At 39.3% G+C, this 25,137-nt stretch overlaps 1 protein-coding gene across 17 annotated transcripts in view; it reads right to left on the reverse strand.

Annotated features, from left to right (window-relative positions):
• Positions 1 to 25,137, reverse strand: part of Ttll5 (tubulin tyrosine ligase like 5) — a 258,831-nt gene that overhangs the window by 132,672 nt on the left and 101,022 nt on the right. For 12 of the 17 annotated variants that reach the window (XM_076849830.2, XM_076849829.2, XM_076849824.2 and 9 more), the window contains 7 exons: positions 21,099 to 21,219; positions 18,048 to 18,194; positions 16,616 to 16,719; positions 14,017 to 14,144; positions 10,842 to 10,925; positions 9,908 to 10,309; positions 3,707 to 3,894 (listed from right to left, as the gene is read on the reverse strand). In XM_076849830.2, coding sequence (XP_076705945.2) covers positions 3,707 to 3,894; positions 9,908 to 10,309; positions 10,842 to 10,925; positions 14,017 to 14,144; positions 16,616 to 16,719; positions 18,048 to 18,194; positions 21,099 to 21,219 — 1,174 coding nt within the window. The remainder of the gene's footprint in view (positions 1 to 3,706; positions 3,895 to 9,907; positions 10,310 to 10,841; positions 10,926 to 14,016; positions 14,145 to 16,615; positions 16,720 to 18,047; positions 18,195 to 21,098; positions 21,220 to 25,137) is intronic. The other 5 variants (XM_076849826.2, XM_076849822.2, XM_076849836.2 and 2 more) reach the window with 4 other exon arrangements.

The raw sequence follows: 25,137 nt of genomic DNA on the forward strand, positions 1-25,137 counted from the left end.
CAGGAAAGTATCCCAGAAAGAACAAAGAAATGAAAGGAAACCAAATGATTTTTTGTTCCCTTCTCCATCTAAATGAAAAATGTGAAGAGCAAAGAGTGTCTCCTCCCTACTTGTATCTGTCAGCACATTTCCAGGAGGCCTGGCCACGTCGCGCGCGGCTGGCTGGGGAGCAGAGACTGACACAGCACACGGGTGCGTAGTGGGCCCGCCTGGGTGGTCTGCTGCTATCCCTTTGATTAAACTCCAGGCTGGGAGAGCTGGAGCTGCTCCTAATGATAGCTGGGTCCTGAAATCTCACACTCGCCAGCACAGACAGGGCCAGGGCTCCCTCGGATGCCCTGCCTCCCACTCCTCACCGCAAGGCTGGGCTAATTCGCCACATTCTTCTGCGCTCTAACAGCATGAACCACAAGGGGCCATGTCTGCTGAAGCTCCGAGAGCTGCCCTCTCTCGCTGCATGGAGTGAGATAGAGATAGGGAGACCTCACACCGAAGCCACGCTCCAGCACCCTACGGGCCCCTACATGGCCCCCACAGGCACAGATGCTTCGAGAAAACACTGCTCTCAGGAATAAACACACAGGTTGCCAAAAGATCCCTTCCCACAAGATAGCCAGCCTCTCACATGCCAAGGGAAAAGATTAAATCTGAATTGCTCTCTGCTCAGATTTCTTAAGATATCTATTGAATAATAATATGTTGGGAACATATACCTCGTCTTATTTCCAATGTATGTATGCTTGCATGAACCCTTCTTAAGTAGCCACTGCTCATGTGGCAGGGAAAGTTTGATATTCTTTTGTATTCTAGGCTTTATTAACAATTTTTAGGGTTCTCAGAGTACTCTTTGCCTGTGGTCTCCAGCTTCACCAGAGCACAGGGAGGGAAAAAAGGTAACACTGCCTCATCCCCAGCCCACCTCCTCCCAAGTACCTTGAATGATCCAGCTAAAGGGCAAGCAGCTGTCTCTTGGTGGTTCCCGCATCATCAAAGAGAAGAAGGCCAAGCTCCTTCACGGGGCCTCTGAAGCGCCCCGAGTCAGCCCTTGCCTTTTGGGCACTTCAATCCCACTACCCCTGCTGACTCCCCAGTCTCCTCGACATCACTGAACACAGGCATGCTGGTTTTATTCTGGAAACTGCTCCTTCTCTTCTCCTGCTACCTACTTGCTTACCTTTTAAGGTTCAGCTGAAGTATTACAAAGGCTACCTGGCCTTCTTCCCACTCCCACACAAGCTGGGTCAGGAATCCCTCTTGGTGGCTTTGTTGTTGTCTGGGAGCACCTGTCACGGACGTTCATCTGCTTCCGTGGCTGCACCCTAATGACACTGAGTTACCCCACACCAAGGACCATCCTTATGGCTTAGTCCAAAGGTTGAACACTCTTAAGAGCTAAGTTAAAATGCTTCTTAATAAATAAATGAAACATGTGGAATAAAGTTTTATGGGAAATGCCACTAAATGCTTTAAAAGAATAAGAAGTTGAAATTACAAGCAAAATAAAATAGTTTTGTAAAAATATCCAATGATTTCAATTTCTATACCCATCTCCCAAAACAGAACAAATAATTTAAAATCAGCTTTCCTTATCTAGGAGGGGAAGATCATAACTCCTTGCCTAGAAAATCAACTGAAGGGCCGAGTTCAGGGACTATAACTAAAGCAATGCTCAGAGAAAAATTCATAGCTTTCAATATGTAAGCACCCAATTCAAGAAATAGGGGAGAAATAATAAAGAAATAAAGCACAAAGAATAAATTAAACCAAAGAATAAAATAAAGAAATAAGGAAAGCAGAAAGAAAGAATTAGAAAAGATAAAACAAGAACAAATTAATTGGAATAGAATGAATAAAAATATCCAGAATTAGTTTTGTGAAAAAAGGAGGTGGGGGGGGGGGAAGGGTAGCCATTAAACCTATCAGAAAAAATGAAAAAAGAAAAGAAAGCACAAACACAAAGTGGGAATTGAAAATAAGGAAAAGAAGAGGTAAAAGGAAATCAAAAGACTTTGAAGTGATTTCTGGAGACTGTTCTCAGATGGCAAGTGCAGAGAGGCCAGAGCTCCGAAGCCTTCTGTTTGGAGCCAGGAAAGGTGTCACTCACCTCCATGAGCAAGAGACTAAGGAAACTTTCTTCGAAACACAGACAAAGGGAAAGGAACAAATTATACCACAGCCTTATCACACTAATGTTATGGGTTCTTAACTACTTACCAGAAAAGGAACAATAACAGACAGAATTTCCCAAATTCCAAATTAAGAAATTGCTTTCTCTAAAGAAAAGGGACCAAATAACATACAATTGAGCTTTTCAGTAACAAAGTTCATTTCATCCAACAACTTCCTCCTTTCAAAACAAATGAGAAACCATTTATTGCCGAAACCCTTTATGGTTTAAATAACAAAGTTTCCCAAGCATATGGCATTTAGACTTCAAGAAGTTTTTACACACTACCCTCACAACCCTGTGGTGATTTCCCCACATCAACAAATGAAGATCCTGCGGTTGATGGAAGCTGAGTGAACTGCCCAACATCACACAGCAAGTCAATAGCAGAGCCCAAGTCTGCAGACAGCTAATCCAACTCCCTTTCAAACTGTCCACCCTGCTTATTACACACTGCAGCACCTCTCCGCCTGCACCAAGCACTAGTCACCCTATTACCAAGACTCAGAAAGTTAAGACTGACATCTAATGGCAGGTTCAGATTCCTACGAATGGGATACGTGTGGACTTTTAGTTCCCTGGCACTGAAATTCCTTATGGATGAGAAAAACAGGCTCAAGGGGAATGACGTCCCACTAAGGACACATAAACCTTACACTCCCACAGGATAAGGCTCTTATCATTTTGCAGGCTTTGCAGTATAGCAAATGATAGGAACTAAAAATATGTTAAGCACTAAAACCGGCTATCTATATTTTCTTACAATCATCCCAAAGAAAGTCTCTTACTGTCTGGTGCTTCTAGCTATTTATTACAAACTGAAAACACATTGCAGTCAGTGACCCAATGATAAAAGCATAGCAGATCAGAGGCCTTTACCCTTTCTCGTAGCCATTTCACATTTCAAAATTCCTTCTCCTTCTACCATGGTTGTGATGGTGTATTTCCTCGTCCCCTCATTCTAGCACTGAAACCCAGAGATTCACCTCCCGTCGAGTTTCAACACTGTCTTGGGAAGTTCCTTTGCTTCCTACTTCACACTGGGCCTCCCCTCTGCTCCCTTCAAACTTCTAGGGATTTGAAAAAGAAAATAATTATTGCCTCACACAATTGGGATGAGGCTGAAGTAAATGAAGATGAGCAGAGTGGTCCTAAAGTTTTCACAGAGAACCAGGAGAGCAGGGTGGTGCCTTCTGTGGACAGGCTTGTGAAAGTATCATCAGTCATTCTGCTAGAAAGACTAATAATTTTACAAAAGTTATTTTAAAAAATTCTTTAACATTCTATTTATAGCTGAACTTATTCAAATCTGTCTATCCTGAAAATAGGTGCACCAGAGCCAGCAGCAGACATCACTTCCCAATGCCTGCAAGAGAAAGTCGCTTTCTTTACATTTAAGGAAGGAACACTTGGTTTTAGCTTGTTACCAACCAATACTCATTCAAGAGGCACAGGGAGTAAAGTCAGGGAAGGACCGGCTACCCTGTTGATCCCATCTTTGGGTATGAAGAGCTCTTTGGCACTCCAGACTGTCCCTACCTGTTGCGTGAGGAGACTGATGTGGCTGGCTGGAGAATACTGCCTTGCTGCCTGCTTTTCAGCAAGTCGCTGAAGTTCAGCTGTAACCATACTTTGGCTGTACCGTTTGCCATATGAAGAACCATCTTCTCCCTCTTTCTGCATTTTGGCTACTCCTGAATGATGCTTGTTTGGATGGCATGAACCTGCTGAAAAGAAGAAAAGAAAAAAAAATTCACTGGCTTAGGAAAAAGCCCTGAAAAAAAATTCGGATGATGACAGGGCGATATCAGGCCAAGAGAAACTTTACTGACCCCAAGGATCTTCAGCAATAAGGAGCAATAAACTATCCTTAAATGATCATAAAAATAAATACAAATCCTTACTATACCCTGGAAGTCCTTCCTATAGCCAGCCTTCCACGCATTTATTAATGGGATTTCACTTACTATGAAAACTTCACAAAGAAGAATTTTCATCCTAACTAGTGTAGAAGACCATTCCTAGAATTTACTGCGCTTAAAAAACATACTGGGCTGCAGGCCTAGCTCAGTGGTCAAGAGCCTGCCTCACATGCACAAGGGCCTCCGTTCCATCCCACCCACCACAGGAAAAGTCTTTGAAACTCACAACTCTTTGCTTTGCTTTTTTGTTATGTAACTACACTCGTCAGTAGTCTATGGCATCCACAGTCAAATCATCCACAATATTTCTCAAAAAGCTCAAAGGGAATGGGGATGAAAGAAAAACTGAGTGTACTTAGAAAAATAGCAATGATTGCATATTCTCAAATGACTGTCCCTTTGGACTTAAACTTTCTTCTTTAAACTATTTTATCAGAATTCTATTATTCTGAGCACTGAAATTCTGGCAAAAATAAAATAATATAAAAATCAAGGTTCATGCTTGATTGATTATAAAATATATTTCATTGAAAAAATTAAAAACCCAGAAAAGTAGGAACACCCTATTTTTCCTCCTGTCCATTTATTCATTTGTTCATTTCATTCATCCATCCATTCATTTCAATTTTGTGGTACTGGGGTGGAGCTGAAACTGATATTTTATCTGCTGTCTGGTATCTCATTTTGCAAATACACACAACTTACATTTCTATTCCACTACCCAGGATTTCTTGTCACCGTGAGCTGTTATAACCATGCAGCCAAACAAACTCTATGTACACCTTCTGGTGTACATGCACAAGAGATTCTCTTGTGGCCAGGCCTACAGTGGGACTATGAAGTCACAGTATAGGTGAGTTTTCAAATTCACGTTATGACACTAGAATGGTATTTTTTAGATTCCCTTCAACACAAAGTAATTCCTGCTGATTCACATACTCTTCAACACTCAGTTTTGTCAAACATCTTTAATTCTTTCTTCTCTAAGAAGATATAAATGTCACTGTAGTCTTCATTTACATTTTCTGATTCGTAATGATGTTGAGCATGCTTCTTCTTTTCTGAGAGCCGTTACCAGTTTTTCACTGAGTTGTCTTTTTCTTACTGACTTATTGTTTCTACTATTGCTCCACACCACAGATCTTAAAGATGGTCTCTTTTATTTTATTCTAGAAGTTTTAAATTTTGCATGCATGCATGCATACATGTTATGAGGCAGGGATCCAATTTCACTTTACCCACCTTCATTTATTGAGTAATCCCTCCTTTTCCACGGATCTACAGTGCATGTCTATCATAGATCAAAGTTCCATTTATCTTTGTGATATTTCCTAACTTTCCATCTGTTCCATCGGTCATCCCGTCTATTCTTTTGTCAATACCACAGTCTTAAACATTATATCTTTATATTAGATCTTGATACAGTATTCCTCTACCTCAATTATCTTCTTCAAGGAGTTCTCACTATTCTTGGTCTTCCTGCCTTTCTATTATCATTTTAGAATAGGCTTATCAAGTTCAACCATAAGCTTGAGATTTTGTTTAGAATTGTATTAAATTCAAAGATCAACTGGTATTGAGTCTTCCTATGTATGTACATGGTATATTTTTTTTAAGAGAGAGAGAGAGAGAGAGAGAGAGAATTTTAATTTTTTTAGTTTTCGGCGGACACAACATCTTTGTTTGTACGTGGTGCTGAGGATCGAACCCGGGCCGCACGCATGCCAGGCGAGCGCGCTACCACTTGAGCCACATCCCCGGCCCTACATGGTATATTTTATCCACTTATTTAATTTTCTCTGATGTCATTCAACAAAGTCTTACAAATTTTCTTTCTTTTTAAAAAATATTTTTTAGTTGTAGATGGACACAATACCTTTATTTTATTTATGTGGTGCTGGGAATTGAACCAAGTGCCTCACATGTGCCAGGCAAGCACTCTACCACTAAGCCACAACCCCAGTCCACAAAATTTCTTTTAAAAGTCTTTTCTAGAGTGGAGCATGGTGGTGCACACCTGAAATCTCAGCTACCAGGGAGGCTGGGGCAGGAGGATCATAAATTCAGGATCATCCTGGGAAAGTTGGTGGGATCCTATCTTGAACAAAAAATTTAAAAAGGGCTGAGGATGTGGCTCAGTAGTAGAATGTTTGTTTGCCTAGCATGGAGGCCTTGGGCCCAATCCCTGGTACTGCCAAAATGACGGGGGGGAGGGAAAAAAAAAACCAAAACCCAACCACTAAAAGTCTTTTCTAAAATATTCCCTAGATAGTGTTTTTTGTTTGTTTGTTTGCTTTTGTTTTTGCTACTATAAATAATGTTTTTTTGTTGCTATTATTTAATTTTGCCCAGGATCTTGTACATGCCAGGTAAACATTCTATCACTGAACTACATTCCCAGACTTTAAATAATGTTTTTAAAAAACATTTTTATATTGTTGTTATTGGTGGTGATGTGATGTATTTAATGCCACTGAAAGACTTTGGTTTGCAGTACTGGGGATTGAATCCAGGGGCACTTTACCACTGTGCCACATCTCAGCCTTTTTGTTTTGAGACAAGGTCTTGTTAAGTTGCTGAGGCTGGCCTTGAATTTGGAATCTTTCTGCCTCAGCCTCCTAAGCTGCTGAAATTACAGGTGAATGTCACCATGCTTGGTTGGAAAAACTTTTAAAGACAGTTAAAATGGTGAATTTTATGTTATATATATTTTATCATAATGAAAAAAAATGTTTTCTAATACTCTGTGGCTACTAATTTTGAAAACTATTGACTTTTTTAGTTTTGATCTTGCTCAAAACTTAAAGCTGACAGTCTTCTAACAGGTTACATCCCACCCACTTGTTCATTTGATTCTGATGTATTTGGGCTCAGTTATCAAGGTTTAAATAGCATTTCTCTTGTTTTTCCTATATTTCTTGCTTATATACTCCCAGGGGTAGTTTTTTTCCTTCAATTAATTTTCTTTCTCCCCATAGGTTTAAGATTTACATAGTTTCATTCTTTTTTAGTGGTAACCATTGAATTTTGACACTATATATTTAACTTTTAAATAATATCTTATTCCCCCCTTCCTAAACTATTCAATTACTACAGAAAAATTTATCTTCAATCATTTACAGGCTATTGTTATTTAATGTATATTTCTATTTACATGTTGTCTATTATTCTTTAACTATTCAAAATACATTCTCTGACAATAGCAAAAATATGCTGAAAGCCAATTATAAAATGCAAAGAATTCCAACTACCTAAAGATTAAACCATATGCTTTAAAATAATCCATGGGTCAAATATGAAGTCACAACAGACATGAGGAAATAATATTAATCTTCCTCTGTTCCCTATTCACTCTTGGAAAAAATGGAAAAGAAAGATTTTAAAGTTTTCTATAATGACACAGAGAACTGGAGTCACTAATCTTACTGAATTTCTCACAGGGGGGAAAAAGTTCAAATAAGAACATTATTGATTACTATTATTAATGATTTTAGAAAACAAAAATCAGAAGAACAACAATCACCTGAAATGAGCAAAGACCACACACATGTATATATCATTATTTGTAACTTACTCAAGTTTATGATTCAAGCTCCATATTACAATATCCTATTCATTTTAAATCAGGTATTGATTAACAAATATGGATTAGTTATTTATAAAACAAGGCTTAGCTATAAAATTTACTTTAACACGTTTATTACTAAAGTGTTTAAAAACTTGACCAATGTTAAGATACTCCCCAAACTGATCTACAGATTCAATGTCATCTTTATCAAAATCCTATTAGTCTTTTTTGGCAGAATTTGACAAGCTAATTCTCTAATTTATAAGAAAATGCAAGAAATTCAGAACAGATTAAAACACTTTAACAATGTTGAATAAAACTAGAGGAATCACTGTTGGTGATTTTAAAACATCCTGTAATGCTACAGTAAGAAAATGTGCTGCTGGCATAGACAGAAATTGAGACTCCAAAATAAATCTTCATTTGATTTTTTTGATGAGAGTGCCAAGAAAATCCAATGGGAGAAACAATCAATACTCTTTTCAACAAATGGTGCTAAAACAACTGCATGTGCACATGTGAAAGAACGAAGCTGAATCCCCATATGTCAAACCATACATAAAAATTAACTAAAGATGGATAAAAGCTCTAAATGTATGAGTCTAACCTATAAAACTCTTAGAAAAAAAAATACAAAGAAATCTTTGTGACCTTGGGTTAGAAGATACCTTTTCAGATATGACAACAAAAACACAACTGAAAGGTAACAAAACAAAACAAAGCAAAATATTTGACTTCCTCCAAACTTCAACAAAGCAAAAAGACAACTAACAGATTGGGTTAAATAATATTTCTAAATCATTTACCTGATAAAGGACTTGTATACAGAATACATAAAGAACACTTATGACTCAACAAAAGAATGCACATCTCAACTTAAAAATGGGCAAAGACATTTCTCCCAAGAAGATTTGCAAATAGCCAAAAAGCATATGAAAAGATACTTAAAACATCAGCAACGAGGGAAATGGAAATCATAACCCTGCCCCCCAACACACATACAAAGAGATGGGTGAAATTAAAAAGACATTAAATGTCAGCAAAGATATAGAGAGGGGGAAACTTGACTTAGAACTCCTCATACATTGGGAGTAGTAAAATGGTACAGACACTGAAAAAGAGTTCGTTAGTTCTTCAGAAAGAGGAACCATAAAGTTAATATATGACTCACCAATTCCATTCTAGCTATATAACCAAGATTATAAAAACATATATCCGCATAAAAATGTATACACAACTGTTACTCATAATGGCCAAAAAGTGGGAAAAAAAGAGAAAATCAAATGCACATCAATTGACAAATGGATAAGCAAAATGTAGTATATCCATACAATGGAATATTATTCAGCTATAAAAAGGAATGAAGCGCAATATATACTATAACACAGAGGAAGTTTGAAAGCATGACAGGTGAAAAGAAACCAATGACAAAGACTACCTATAGCATGATTCCACTTATCTGAATTGTCCAGAATAGATAAATCTGTAGAAACAGAAAGTAGATGAGTGGCTGCTAGGGGCTGGCAGAAGGAGGAAGTAGATAGTGACTGCTAATAGGTAAGAAGTTTCTTCTAGGGATGATGAAAATGCTCGAAAATTAGAAAATGGTGTCGTTGCACTACTCTGTGAATATGATAAAAAACCACTGAGTTGTACACTTTTTCAAAAGGGCAAATTTTGTAAATGTGAATTGTATCTCAATAAAGTTATTTAAAAATGAGGGGGCTGGGGATGTAGCTCAGTGGTAGTGTTTCCTGGTATGCATGAGGTCCTGGGTTTGATTAAAAAAAAAAAATAGGAGGGGGAAACTTGACTGATATGCTGGGTCTACTTCATTGACGCTACAAACCAAAGAATTCTTAAAAGAGGGTATTTATTTGGTTCATTCCTGACTTTAAATGCATTGAAAAAAAAGGGTTAATTTGTCTGATGTCAGGAATAACTACCTGAATCAAAAAAAAAAAAATGCATATAGCACATTCACAGGTCTAAGATTATCTGTGTGGGAAACTTCTGGACTAGACTTGACTTATCTCTTTTTCGGCAATTCCTAAAAGAAGTCCTGTTTCATTTTTCTATCAGTGATTGAATGCTAGTGGACAAAATGCAAGACTTTTCTTTAGTCACAGCACAACAATTTAGCGTGTGTCCCTTTACCTTTCAAGAAAAGGCAAAGGGAAGAGACGGCATTCTTTCTCCGTTGGGGCTGGGGAGCTGGCATTGTAGGCTGCCTTTCATTTTCTCACTCACCTGCCTTTGCTGAGGAGGGACGAGACAGTTTCTGGCTATAGATGTGTGCAGCGCTTTGGAAAGAGGAAAAGGGGCCAATGGTGTAACTGCCTGATCGACAGCGTGGCAGGCCAGCGGGGCTTGGTATGTTCTGTGTCCCAGGATGTATGGAGGAAGAAGCATTGTCAGGGACTGGGTTCAGTAAAATTGCTGGCTGATGAGGCATGGTGGGGATGGCTTGAGGAATGTGAGATAAAGCAGAATGGTGGCCAGGCCCTGGCGAGAGGGCAGAGGTTGTCATAATAGATGACAGATGGGTGTTGGGAATTTTCTGCAGAAGAGTAGCAGCAGGACCAGAGAAAGAAGTAGAGGTACAATTGGTATAGACTAATTTAGCCTCTTTTTCTGCTGAAGTGGTAAATCCTATTAAAAACAAAAACAAAACAGATCATTTTAGGAAAAAATGAACATATCATCTCTATAAAACATAAACATTTTTAAAACATCAGAATAATCTTAGCATGAAACAGAAACCATGAAAAATACAGACATTAATGGATTTTGCCTACCAGAGACAACCTAGCAAGAGACATTTTAGTTTATTTTTGGTCCTTCCTAAAAACTAGAGTTGGGAATACCTCCACAAAGCAGAGCAGGCATGTTTTACAAACATTAGGACAGCAGGACAAAGCTCCTACAAGCAATGGCTAATTCCTCTCCCTTTTCATCCTTCTAGGAGAAAACAAAGTACTTAGAATTCTAAAGAAAATGAAAAAAATTCCTGGGAAGGAAAATAGGTTAAGTGTATTTGAGAGAAAAATTCTAGGGGAAAAGGAAGAACAAAGGAAAGGACTTCTAAGGGGATATTCTCATGCTTTAGAAGCATTTAATATTTGAAGACTCTTTCTTTTAGAAATTTATCAGAGCAAATCTATATAGGTTTGAAATCACTCACGAGATAATTTATCAGAGTGAATTTCTGTTGCCTGTTGCTGTTTGGGTTGCTTTATTTTCACTTCTTGTATTGTCTCAGGGTGATCTGAAAGAAGAAATAGAAAAAAATACTGAACTTAGGCTCTCTTACTAATCCATTATAACAAAATTTTGTTTCCAAAAATGTAACCCAAGTACTGATCCATACTGTTAGACACTGTACATCAAGCCACACTTTTCCAAAGATGGACTCCCCGAGTGCTGCTGAGTGGGTAACGAATGCAATGATCCCCAGATACTGCCAACCCCAGTTCTGCCTCACTGAACCAGGGAAAGATACTTAAACCCAGAGCAGCCATCCATGGGCTGCCAACAAGTAGGACATGCCCGGAAAAGAAAATAAGTAAGGGCAGTCAGATGCCTCTGTCAGGAATTTAGATTAGGGATATAAGAGACCAATTTGGTTGGTATTGCCAAAGAAGCCAAGAGATCACAGTATGTATGGAGTGGGGCAGCTACCATGAAACACAAAGAATAGCCTCATTATGTGCTGGCATACTACCAAGAGAATACAATGACTCTATATTTTAAGGTCAATGCCTCAATTTTATTTAAGATAGGTTGATCAGTATACTGACTACCAAAATCACTCATGTTACCACTGGAACAAATTAGTTTTTCTCTACAACAGAATTTTGAACAGAACAGAGCTAATAATATACTTGGGGAAATATTCAAAATTTTTGACAAGATTCGTGAAGTTCAGGGGCTGGGGCTGTAGCTCAGTGATAGAGCGCCTGCCTCCCACGTGTGAGGCACTGGGTTCGATTCTCAGCACCACATAAAAATAAATAAAGATATTATAAAAAAGAGAGTGAAGCTCATACAAAGATTTAAGCTGGGACATGGCACATCCCTGTAATTCCAGTTTCTCTGGAGGCAAAGGCAGGAGGATTGCAAGTTTCACACCAGTCTGGGCAACTTAGTGAGACCCTGTCTCAAAATAAAATTTAGAAAAGGCTGAGGATGTGACTCAGTGGTACATTGCTTGCCTAGCATGTACAAAGGCCCTGGATTCAATCTCACTACCACAAAAATATACAAACAAACAAACTTTCAGAGTGAAAAGATAAAGAATTATGAATTCAGTCCTCTCTAATACCACCAGTGATGGTAATTCTGTCACTATTCTTGTTTGCAATGAGTCTGGATGCCACACTATCAAATGTTATTTTCTTTCTTTTGGATACTGGGAATTGAACTCAGGAGCACTGGGTCACTGAGCCACATTCTCAGCCCTATATACAAAATAGTATCACCTTTGCTGAAGCTGACTTTGAACTTGTGATCCTCCTGCCTCAGCCTCCCGTGTCATTAGGATTACAGGCATGGACCACGGCACCGGGCTCAAATGTCATTTTCTTGACTGAGGCCTTCCTCCGGTTCCTCAGGTACAGACAGGTATACACGGTCTTTGTAAACATAGTCATTAATAAATTAACCTTAGAATCTCAAACGACCCATCTGTACACGTGGGTGTTGCCAGGCCACGCTGTGAGGGCTGCCCCATTACTGCCAGGGGAGGGGTCAGTGCCCACGTGGGCCCCACCCCCTCAGGGGACCTTATTATGAGCATTCCTTGGCCTTCCTTCCACAACACCGTCGTTACAGGAGCTTTTCAGAGCTCTCATCAACTTTCTGGTAGCTTGTCACTGGCCTCCATTCACCAGATAATAAACTTTTATAAAGTCAAGGACTGTGATGGCTCTGGTCATTATACTGCTGGCAACTGCCAAAGTGCCTAACACATGACACTTGCTCAGTAAAAATGTACACAAGGAATGAATCAACAGATGAATATGAAACTGGGAAAGCTCAAAGAGGCTGTGCTCAGAAGGGCTGCTAGTGATACCATAATTCAATTATGCCCTGAGTTAAAGAGGCTTTTCTGGATTAGCTTATGAACGAATCAGCTTTTAAAACACAGGGCTGAAGGTGTTATTCAGTAGTAAAGGGCTTGCCTACCATGAGTAAACAACCAACCAATCAAAAGGAAAAACTCACTAACATTGTTTCTTTGGGAAAATTCATTTCACAATTTTTTTGGGAGGGGTGGTGGTATGATGGTTGAACTCATAGGTGCTCTACCACTGAGCTACATCCCCAGTCCTTTTTATTTTTTGAGACAGACATGGGCTGAATTGCCCATGCTGGCCTTGAACTTGTAGCTGGTATTACCATTCCCAGGTTCATTCCACGTCGAACATGACCAACTTTTCTGGCTTCTTCCACACCAGATTATGACAGCCATAAGAGCAGGGAGGAAGTGTCCAATTTGCATCTGGTACTTAAAACACTACCAAAATTAGTATGTTTGTGTTCATATGCCACCTAGGTTTAAAAGAATCTTACCTTTAAAGCACAGAGCATTGTTTATCACAGAATGAAACTGCATGTTGTGATCATGATGATGTGATCATGATGATGTGAGCAAGAGAGTTGGTCCACGTTTGATTTTAAAATCCCAAATCACAGAGTACCTCAGCAGGGAGAACTTTTAGAAGCATGTGGGAAAATTCTGAGTTATCAACGCCTGAGGGAAAGCTAATGGCATTTGGAGTTGGGACCAATGACATCAGACATCTCACCAGGTAGAGAACAGCCCCACACAACAAAAAATTCTCCCACCCCAAATGCCAGTGATGTTGAGGGTCTCACTTGACAAGAATGAGAAACAAGCCTTAGGAGAGACAAAGAGTGGACACGGAGGGCACAAACTTGGAGTCAGGCAGACAGGGGTCTAAGTCCTGTCTCTGTGGTGAAGTTTTACTTGGTTCTTTTAGTTCATTTTCTTATGCATCAAGAAGATTAAAAACAAGACCTACTCCATGTGGTTTTAGGAAGTAAAAAATAAGACCATGTCCAACAGATTGTAAGATAAGTATTCACTAAATGTTAGCTATTATTAGCATTTCCTGAAAAGCTCTCTGCTATTAATTATCATGAAAGAAACAAAAAACCGAGACCATGCCCGTCTTCTGCTCTGAGGACAGGAAGTGCTGCAGCCCATCTCCCGCTCCAGCCCCGTGCTGCAGTTTCACCCCTGGATGCTCAGCCAGCCCATCATTCTCTCCGCTCCCCTGCACCTCCACTTTTTCACCTATTCTCATTTTTCATTCAACAACCAGCACACTTACCACCTTTTGCCCCACTATCTGAATAACTGCTGCTGTTCTTAGAAGTTTTAGTGTGGGTCCCCAGGAAGACACTTGCAGACTTGTTTTTTTGGGTATAAAAAGTCAATACCTCCTCCAATTCAGCCTCACTGAAATGAGAAAAAGTTTGGTCAGCACAGGAAGCTGTTCTGAAAAATCTTTCCAGTAGATTTTATTATGGAAACAGAATAAACTGGAGAAGGAAAAACAAAAAGCACAAGCTGAAAATATGTCATTAATAGATGGTTAAAAACGAAGTATAAATGAAGCCAATCTAAAAAATATAAAGTGTGGTAAGGTTTTATTCATCCCACGTGGAATTTTCTAGATCTGTACTATCTGCAGTGGCAACCACTAGTCATATGGGACTTTTAAATTTAATTAAAATTAGATAATTAAAGATTTTCTTCTGAATTATACTAGTCACACTTCAAGTGCTCAGAAGTCACTACGGAAAGGTTTACTAGACAACCATGCTCTTGGTCAGGAGTCACCAAACTTTAGACTACGGGCCACCAGTGAGTAAGTTTATACATATATTTGTACATATAAATAAAACACATATATATGCATATATGTATTTAAAAGAATATGAGAAAAATACTATTCATAGCTATGGAGTCTGAAACATTCATTATCTGTCCCTTTGGGTTGCCTATCCAATTTCTAGATAACTGATGCATCTTTATTGAAGGAGCTACTTATCATTTTAATTGCCTATGTCAGAATTAAGGAGGACCCACCAGTGTGACCGTAGTAGGACTCTCTAACCATCTGTATGATGCAGGAGACTCAAATACATGGTCTCTAAGGTCACTTAGAATTGCTAAAATTATATGAACATCCATAAAATGGAAATTACTATAAAGAAACATGAGGCCTATCCAGTCAAGATATACATGCATGAATTTGGTAACTTCTGTAGCAGCTTCTGGATGGCCTTTTTCTTTTCTTTTTCCTGAAAACTATATTCTATAGGTGGTCCTCAAATAAGCAAAGCATGCTTGCATTATTATAAAGGACCTACATTCCAATACACCAATAAGGACATACATAGGAAAACATTTCTATGAATCTCAGCATAAACTCCAAGGTTTCCATAGTAGCCTGGTGCCCACAAGGTAAGTACTTCAAGTGACTTCCAACGAGCTAAAACGGGTGGCAAACAGTGTAAAATACACTACCTTTGCCTGGCAGTGTATTTTATTTGGCCCTTCACAAAATAGGCAAAGGATATAGTTGGTTAAACAATAAGCTGCACCATTCCTGTCTTATCCTCTGCTCCCTGGCATTTGAAATTATCAGTCCTGACAAAGGTATCCGCATACTCGCAAAAACTCAATAAAAGAAGAACTGACACTACCACATATTTTCCAGTAATCAGTGCTCAATCCACAATCAACAGTAAATATAATCTCATTTATTTCCTTTCCAAATCTACATTAGTTAACAGTACATATGATTCATTTTTAATATCCAATAGTTCTGCTAGGGAAATACACATCACTTTTTAAAAGTTTGGATTTTCTTCTCTTTTATATTTTAGGGATTTTTGAAGACCCTGAGGAGGATCCAGAAATGAATCTTTTAGCTTTAAAAGTAGAGCTATTCTCTGGACCTACTCTATTCTATTTTTGTTTTTATAATGTTGATGTAAAAAAAAAAACTGTTTTTTGCTTTATTTCTATACCTGTTTTACCCAAAACCCCAAAACTGCAAAGTAGCAGCAAATATTAATTATAGAACGGCCACAAAATGACCTATTTGTTTGCTACGTTTAAGAGCATGGCACGGAGGCTACAGTGAGGCCTATACAAGATATTACACAAAAGTCACTCTGTGCTGGGGACTGACATAGAGAGAGCTGATTTTCTACTGATTTTTCCTCCGGACTGTGATTTGATAATTGGAGCCTAATTAATGGGGTGTGCAGTTAGTTGCTCTAACCTTGCATTTTTTTAAGTCTGCACAACTTTCTAGTTAGAAAAGGTACTCCAGTATAAGCTTTTACAAAATTTAAAACTATGTGCTTATATTATCTCATCCTTTGGAAATAATGTCAAAGGACAAAATGGCCTGGCTGATTTGTATCAAGATAGACTTGAAAACTGAGACTTTCAATTCCTAAAGGTTAATCTTAAGCAGGAAAAACTTGTTCTGTTGTATATAATTTAGGTGTAACTATCACAGAGGTGAAAAACTCTTAATCCACTCAATATAGGCAAAATTTGGCCATCTCCACACATCAGTACATCAGGGACAAAGTCAGACCCAGAAAACACTAAAAGGCTCTAACTTCAAATTTCCAGAAGCTTCTCTCAGTACTTTTAGTGGTATGTACTTTAAAAACTGTCTAGATCTACAGCCCAGACACCCAGAGCAGTGTTTTGATAACTGAAACCACGACAACAGCAATGTAATTGGCTGAGATAGGGAAAGGCTAAGCCTATGAAATTTCTGCTCCTTCTGAGAGTGATTTCATTCATATCTGTGTGTCAGAAACAAGGGAATTTGGGGTATTCAATGAACAGTATGGAAGAAAGAATAAGGGTGGCTTTTATTAATCAAAAGTGTCTTCTACCTTGCTCGTTTGATGAAATCCTGAAAGTTTTCTGTATTCACCCCATCTTCCTCCTCTTCTTCAAGTTTCTTCTTTGATTTCTTTTCAGCCATTTGTTCTGTTTCCTGTCCAAGCCCAACCCCACAGAAAAACAACAAGATAAAACTGACTCCTGATAAATGCACACTTCATCATCTGGTTTCATTGCCCTTGGGTTAATTGTTCCTTATAGTAAACACTTTTTATTCTTCCATGTACTTTTGCCACCTATAAACTTGATATATTACTCTTGGTCATTATTTCATGAAATGTTTTGAAATTCCCAAGTAAGAGTTGCTGAATAAATGTAAATTTTTACCATGGTTGTACTTTCTATTTGTATGGCCTGTTATGAAAAGAGCTTTTGATAGGAACTTAGTAACATCTGTGATCAGACACCTGGCTTTAACAATATTGTGGCATTGCAGAGACACAGTATTTTGTTGCAATTTGGACAGGAATGATGTCTTGGAAGATTCTCTTACACCAACTTCCAAAATAATGAATTCTCCCTCCCCCACCCCAACTGGTGCTAGGGATCAAACTCAGGGCCTTGTGCATTCCAAAAAAGTGCTCTACCAGTAAGTTAAAACCCCAGCCCTTTCTATTTTGAAAAAAGGTCTCACTAAGTGGCATAGGGGCCTTGCTAAATTGCTGAGGCTGGCCTCAAACTTGCAATCCTCATGCTTCAAACTTTGAGGCAACTGGGATTATAGGCATATGCCACCATGCACAGCTCAACTTGAATAAATTCTTTATTCATGCAAGATACAACAGAATTTTCAGTAGAGCTGGAGTAAATTGGGTATATGGATATGGAGGGTCGAAGTCTTCTACAATTACATGTAACTTTAGAAAACTCATTTACATTTTTTTAGGCCTCAGTTCTTCCTTCTGCAACCTGAACTATATAACCTATACCTTTTTCACTCCCAAGTAATATTTTTAATATATTCTGAGGCTGTTGGATATAAGACACTTTGCAAAAATTACAATTAAATAGTGTATTTCTTGGGCTTGGTTGTAAATGTTTTGGAGAAGAAAAGCTAACTCTCTGAAAAAAATATGTCATCATATTAAATTCACAGTTCCAATTCTCTCTCTATAGTCAACTTACCATTGTCTACAGGCCAATAGCAATAATACAGATGCACATATGTCAGAATTCATCTCGGGTATGACAGAGCTCAAAAGGAATGGAACTTCTGATAAGTGTTAACTATGGCCACTGGGTTTTCAGAAATAATAAGTAGCTTTTCAACCCAACCAGGTTAAAGTGTGGGATTCCTCTCCCCGTCACAGCAAGGCAACAGGGTTGATGGGGCCACAGAACAGAAGCTGGACAGAGGTGTACAGCGTGTGACTGATGATGTGTTACAACTCAATGCACAAGACCTCCAGACTAATAACTTACCTTGTTGTACACAATGATAAAGTCACCTAGTTGGTGGGCGAGGATTCTTCTGCGTTCTAGAAGTGCCAATCGTCGACTAGGTAATACCATCCTCAGGGAATGCTGGAGGTTACTTGATGCTCGTTTAAGGAAACGAACAACCAACTCCTATAAAGTAAAAAATGGGGAAGGAAAAAAGTAGGGCTTGTGTTAATCAACAGAAGACATGCTATGATGGGATTAGACAATAGAGATGTCAGAAGAGGTCCGTTATACATCCTGACGAACAAGATCCAGAGCAAACATGTTAGGTTTAAGAAGGATACAGAAGGCAAAACAAAAGACTCTTATTTTCTTCTCTCAATAAGTTAACAATCAGAAAATCAAATGTGCAAAAAGGTAATAGTTGTTAAAGTACATTTATAAATGGTCCTATGATAAACCAAAGGGAAGATCTCACTTCTATTAAGGTGATCAAATGGAGCTATTTTTTTTTTAAGAGAGAGAGAGAGAGAGAGAGAGAATTTTTTTAATATTTATTTTTTAGTTCTTGGCGGACACAACATCTTTGTTTGTATGTGGTGCTGAGGATCGAACCCGGGCTGCACGCATGCCAGGCGAGCGCGCTACCGCTTGAGCCACATCCCCAGCCCAAATGGAGCTATTGAGGGAAGGCAACATTCAAAGTCAGTCTAGGAGCAGATGAAATCATCAAAGATGAGAAAGCAGAAAAAGAACATAGAGGGCTGGGGGTGCGGCTCAGTGGCAGAGCGCTTGCCTGGCATGCATGAGGCACTGGGTTCGATCCTTGGCACCACATAAAAATAAACAAATAAAATAAAGGCATTCTGTACAACTACAAAAAAAAAAATTAAAAAAAAAAAAAAGAATAGAAATAGTCACGCTTAGAGACAGAAAAAGAGGAGAAAGAATGGAGGTGGAAAACACAGGGTAGAAATGTTAGAACAGAAAGAAACAGGAGCAAATGCCATGAGAGCCAAGGGAGAAAAGGGTCCCCTGTCAGGACTTCCTGAAGTCTGAACTGGAAAGGACCATGACCAAGACAGACCCCTGATCTGGCCACTGCTGGGTAGCTTTGAGAGGACATCTTCTAGTAAAGAGGGAAGGAAGACATGCTGATGTGCCCAATAATGAAGGAAAGGGGTACACAGCAGACGCTACTGATTTAAAAAGTTTGGTGATAAAGATATAGTAGTTTGAAGGTGATGACCTTTTTTTCCCTCCCCAAATATAAAGGAGCTTCCAGAATTGGGGATTGCCAAGGGGGGTACAGTAGAAAGTCCTGAAGGGAAAGAAAGAATACATCACACTTAAGATGCAGGCAAAGGATTGAAACCTGAACAGATATAATCAGATAACTCAGAACATCGCAAATGCTTCAGAGACTTTACAGGACAAGAGCCTGAAAGAGGATGTCGCCCCATCAACACAATAAAATGGCTTTCAAATGATGGGCCTTTTGTGAGTTATGAGATAAAGAATCTCAAACCTAACTCAGACCAGAGAGGGCAGCTCTACAACTACCTTCCTCATAACCAAAACCACGGTCACAATTGTCACAATAAGTCTGGGTTTGCTCTCCTGGATATATTTCCAAGAAAGACATCACAGAGCTGGTGTTAAATTTGTAGTGGTGAATTTACATATTCATATAGAAAGCCTCATAGAAATCCTGAGTGACTCTAAGCCAGCATTTCAGCAGTTACTTTCTTTCAAGCTATGTTCTTTTCTTCTTGAATTTGATTTTGGTTCATTGTCCTTCGGTGCCAATTCACTCCAGCACTAAGTGAACAGTCTCATAACAGAGGGTTGGATTTCACAGTTCTACTCTGCTGTCTTTACTATAGGGTGGTTTTTAAGTTGCTATATTAAAACATTATTTTTTCACAGTGGAGCAGACAAACTGACTCTCAAAAAGGCAGTCTCAATTTTCCACTTGGAAAGAGCAGAGCTAACATTTTCCATTGATGGTTGAAGGATTATTCACAACACACAAGTTTTTATCTCTGGGTTGTACTGGCTACTTGAAATTAACAAGTTGTTTTCTGGAATAACCAACATGTTTTTATAACAAGCCTCACATAAAGACTTGCCCTTTGTATGTGAAAGACTCAAAATTAGAGTAGGGTCACCACTGAGTGGGATAAAGGATGCAACTTTCTCAGACTTAAAGGCCCCTCCTCTCTTTTTGGTGACAGATCCCTGTTGTAAAAAACGCTATGTAAGGGTTGTGGCTTCTTTTGTAAGTTCTGGCCTTACCAAAGAGTTTTAAGTTCCCTATCACTGTGATCCAACAACAACAACAGCAACAACAACAACAAAGCCTTCCTAGAATGTTAAACCCTAACATGTTCAAGTGATTGGTATACAGTCAAAATTACCACACAAGGTTGATTTCAGAAAACCAAGAATTTTATAAAGGTACAACTAGTAAAGAAAAAATGTTAAGTTAGAGGACAGTGTGTTCTGAGGGACTATGACAAGGTGGTGACTTTCAAAGAGCTCAAGTGACTCTTTAGGACAAAAAAACAAATAGTCTATGACACCTGGAAAAAGTGCAAGATCAAGGCAGGTTCAGGTGTAACACCTGGGCTCAAGTTGTACCAGTCCACCACACAGAAGCTGGGGAACAACAGACCCTGCTTCTCTGTAAGTCTCTGTTTCCTCACCTATAAAATGGGGATGACCATGCCCATCTCAGAGTCAATAAAACGTGAGGATGTTTGAGAAAAGACAGTAAATTGTTATTCTCTTTGAGGGTTTTACACAGGCCTTAACATCAAAGGATCAATCAATTTCCATTTCCAAATGAAATAAATCAATGCGCTCCCTAACTAGCATAATGAACCCTGCTCCAGGTCAAAGATTTGTGTCACATCACATTAAAGTAAGAGTAATCTAGAAACTTTACTGTGCAATAATTCTTCCACCAGAAGAATATACAGAAGAGAAAAGGGGGGAAGGGAGGGGGAAAAAAAGGAAAGGAGGAGAAGGGAAAATAAAAACAAAAGAGAAAGGGAGAGTTGAAGGTTCCAAGGGAAAGAGCCTCACCATCTGTTCATCCTCTTTGGCAGCCCAACTGGCACTGAGGGTCTGACCTCCACTGTCCTTCGTCAGGCGAACTTGAACATGCTGGAGATAGGCAGAGAATGCTATTCGGGCCTGCACTTTGCTACAGAAATCCAAAACAACACACGGTTATGAGACAGAATGGTAATTCTACCAAATGTGTACCTGCCTCTCTCAAAGTGGCCTTTGATGATCCTTCCATTAGGATGGCTAACAAATACAAAGCCATCATGTATTAAATAAAGAGCCCCAGTTCTAAGCAATACATGAGGTTTATTTTTTTTTTTAATTATTAAAAGGATCAGAGATAGAGAATCCTATTTATACTCTCACTACTGGTATAGGGTCGGGGGCAACAAGAACAGAAAAAACAGATTTCCTACTCATTGTGTTGTCTATTTGAACTTTTCTTTTTTGGGGGCAGGGGGGTACTGGGGATTGAACTCAGAGGCACTTGGCCACATCCCCAGCCCTATTTTGTATTTTATTCAGAGACAGGGTCTTACTTGCTGTCGCTGAGGCTGGCTTTGAACTAGCCATTCTCTCAGCCTCCCGACTGCTGGGATAACAGGTGTGTGCCACCGCAGCCGGCTAGTTGAACTTTTTAACACCTTTCTTGAGAGATTGGACAAAAGTACTGAATCCTCACAAGAAACACTGTAATAAGGTTTTGTGTTTTTGTTTGTTTGTTTGTTTGGTTGGTTGGTTTTTGGTTTTGGTGTGTATGTGTGTGTTTGTTACTGATTCTTTTTTCATTGGAGGCCCTTGAGGACATATTTATCAGAGAGTACAAAAGTATGGATTTTGTTATGCCAACTAAGATTTCTCGTGTGCTAAACCTCTGAAACAGGAAATTGATAAATCCTACAAAAGAAACTTTTGAGACCATATTTTAAGGTCATGCTTTTCTCAACTACAAGACAGGAGTGGCTAGAGCCCAGAACAAATGAATGAGGTCCAACAGAGTTTGGCATAGATAAACCAATGGGCTGGGACAAGCCCAGATGTTCAGTGAGGGAAAAGAAAGCCATAGCAATAGTGACAAGCACCACAGCAACTTTGCTGAAGAATCCATCCTTCTTCTGCCTAGACAAGGGAATGTGATCAAGCTATAGCAGGAAAGACAGAGGTACTGGGGAGACAGTGATGATTTTCACTTCAGCTGCTAACTGTGGCAGATCTGTTTTCTTTCAGGCAAGATTTTGGTTACTTCAGCTGATCGGCCTTCTGGCACTGTAGCCAAAATTACATCAGCGATGATTAGGGCCCAACACAAACTCTGTTTACAATCCTCACACATGCAGTCACTGGATGCTTTCTACTCACTGTCCCCCAAGATTAGGATGAAGGGTTTGTCCAGAGCAAAATGGAAATCCCAAGAGGGCCCGGGTCTAGGTTCTGTGTGTCTTTGCAGGATTCCAGGGCAAGGGAGTTGGGCTGGGTGTCTATTTGCTCTTTAGAGTCTCATACATAAGAGCTTCAGAACATGGACTATATATATAAATAAGGCCAAATCTCTGTTACTGCCAGGGATAATTTATGGGAGCACAATATGAATCTGAAACAATAAATTTGTATTTCCAAATGTTTTCAACAATTATATTCTTATTCACTTAGAAAGTATATCTACTATTTCCCCCTCAGCCATCTCCATAAGCTTTACCTCCATAACAAATAATTTTCAAGTCAAAATACATTAAAAAGATTGTTCGCTTTGGGAAACAAATTCACATGTAACATAATAAGCAAAAAAGTGTTTTAGACATCTCCAAATGTAGCAGAATACTCAACTGCGTCGATTGGTCCCTTTATATTAAAGCATGAAGGTCTTTTGGAGAGGGAATTATTGCTCATAAGTTGGTATTTCAATCGTTGTTTTGTTGCAAGTCAAATGGAAAAGTACTGAGATTTTCATTTCTATAAACCTTACTGAAGAGATGCCTGGAATGTTAATTCTAAGATTGTCTCAAAGTTGTTGATCAGCTAGTCACTTGCAGCATACACCCCACTCCAGCAAAAAAGAAAGAATGAAAACCAGAAGGATTTAAAGCAAAAGGAACTTATTTTAAAACCCAACAGGTTGTATAGATGCTCAGCATATAAAACACACAACAAGGAGGCTGTGCCTGCAGTCTCAAGCCCTTAACTTTGCCCCTCCCCAGACTTCTCACCAGCTACTGAGATGCCCCACAGGACAACAAGCAGCTTTGGGGAACACAGTCTAAAATCTGCTCATCTACACAAATGCACCCAGCAATTTTAACAGTTTACTTGTTGAAAGTGAGATCCCTAAGATTTATGAAGAAGTAATTTATTTCTATAACAGCTAAGAAAAATGTTATTGCTGGAAGGGAGCTCAGGATACAGTCCAGTGGTTTTCAGATGTTCTATTTTCAATTCACTGGAATCTTTTTTTCCCCTCCAGAAAGCAGTTGGAAAAACCGTTGTCTAACCCCACACCCTGGCTTGACAGGAAAGGAAACTGAGGCCTACAGAAGCTCTTTGACTTGCCTATGATCACATAACCAGTTGGCAGCACTAAAAGCCAGTGTCTGATTGCGTTCATAAGACCTGAGCTCACGAATGACCTATTCTCATTCTCCATGACTCTGCTACAAAACTGAAATCTATGCCTTTGCATGCCAATGTCACCCTCCAGCCTCTCAGTATGAGCGCTGGCCTCTAACTACAAAATAAAGGCCATCATGCAAAAACACCAACACCTCGCTGCTCTTTAGCGTCTACCTATTATCCTCTTCCCACAGTCCTCCTCTTCTGACTTTTAGAAAGAGATACCCCTTCCCAGCCTCTTTCTACATTGCTTTAGGATCCTTCTCGGCCAATATATCCATTTCCACATCTCTAATCCTCTTGTCCATCAAACCCCTCCCCTTAATCTACTAATAAGCTCCAGAATCCCTCTTTTACAAAGAATATCGCTTTCTCTTAGCTGGTTCCTCCCTGATGCGGTCTGACCTCCCTCTCATTGCCAAGCCCTTTGAAAAAGTTCCTTCACACTATATTCTTGGTTCTTCAGCTCACAAATCCAGGAGTCTATTTTCACTCTTTATCACTACTTGAGTGGTTAAAGGCATCGTAAAGGCCCCAAATCTCCTCTTAGAGCTTTTCTATGTACTACTCCCTCCCACATGTATGCCTCTCTAATTCTAGGTCTTTTTACTGACTTCCTCATTAAACAGTGGTGTTCCCCAGGGCCCCATGCTCTTGCTTTTCTCCTTGCTGAATTACAGAATTGCTAATTCCACCCACTTGGAAGGCTTGACCTACAAAGCTGTATTTTCACTGTCTTCACTCTGTCTTAAATAAAACCCATTATTTCTTTATGAAATAACTCCTACATCCCTTATGATGACCAATGGCACCAACAGGTTGACAAATGTGAACACTTAGAGATTGTCACTTGTACCATGAAATCCCACTAAGCCCATCCCATTCTCTCCATTCTTATAGCCACTGCTCTGGACAATGCCTTCATCTTCCTGGTCCTGAACATCCCAACTGTCCCGAACTCACCTCTCTGACCTTTGATTGACCCAAAATGCAATTGCAATTCTTTTTTTAATTACACTGGACAATCATGCATCTGTCTAAAAAACATCCAGAAAATAAAGCCCTGGCTCCTCTTAATTTTAGAATTTACCATCATCCACTCATTAGTGTCATTTCTCTCCACGTTCTTCTGTCCACACAATTCTCTGCTACTCTAGTATGTGTCTCATAGACACATCATGCTCATCCCAATTTCAGGACCTTGTATTTCCTGTTCTGCCTCAAGTATTCTGCCACTTAACATTCTCATGACTGACTCCTCATTATTCAAAACTCACCTAAAAGATTGCCTCTCCATGCCTGACCACCACAATCTAAGTCAGCCTCTACCCAATCACTTGAACATGACACCAGATACTATCTTCAGAGTATTTCTCATCACCTGGAGTGTCCCTGTTTACTGCCGGTATTCCCCACCAGACCAGACAAAAGCTCCACAAGCCTGTCTTGG

Source organism: Callospermophilus lateralis, chromosome 3 (assembly GCF_048772815.1).
Source record: "Callospermophilus lateralis isolate mCalLat2 chromosome 3, mCalLat2.hap1, whole genome shotgun sequence".
NCBI classification, from domain to species: Eukaryota; Metazoa; Chordata; class Mammalia; order Rodentia; family Sciuridae; genus Callospermophilus; species Callospermophilus lateralis.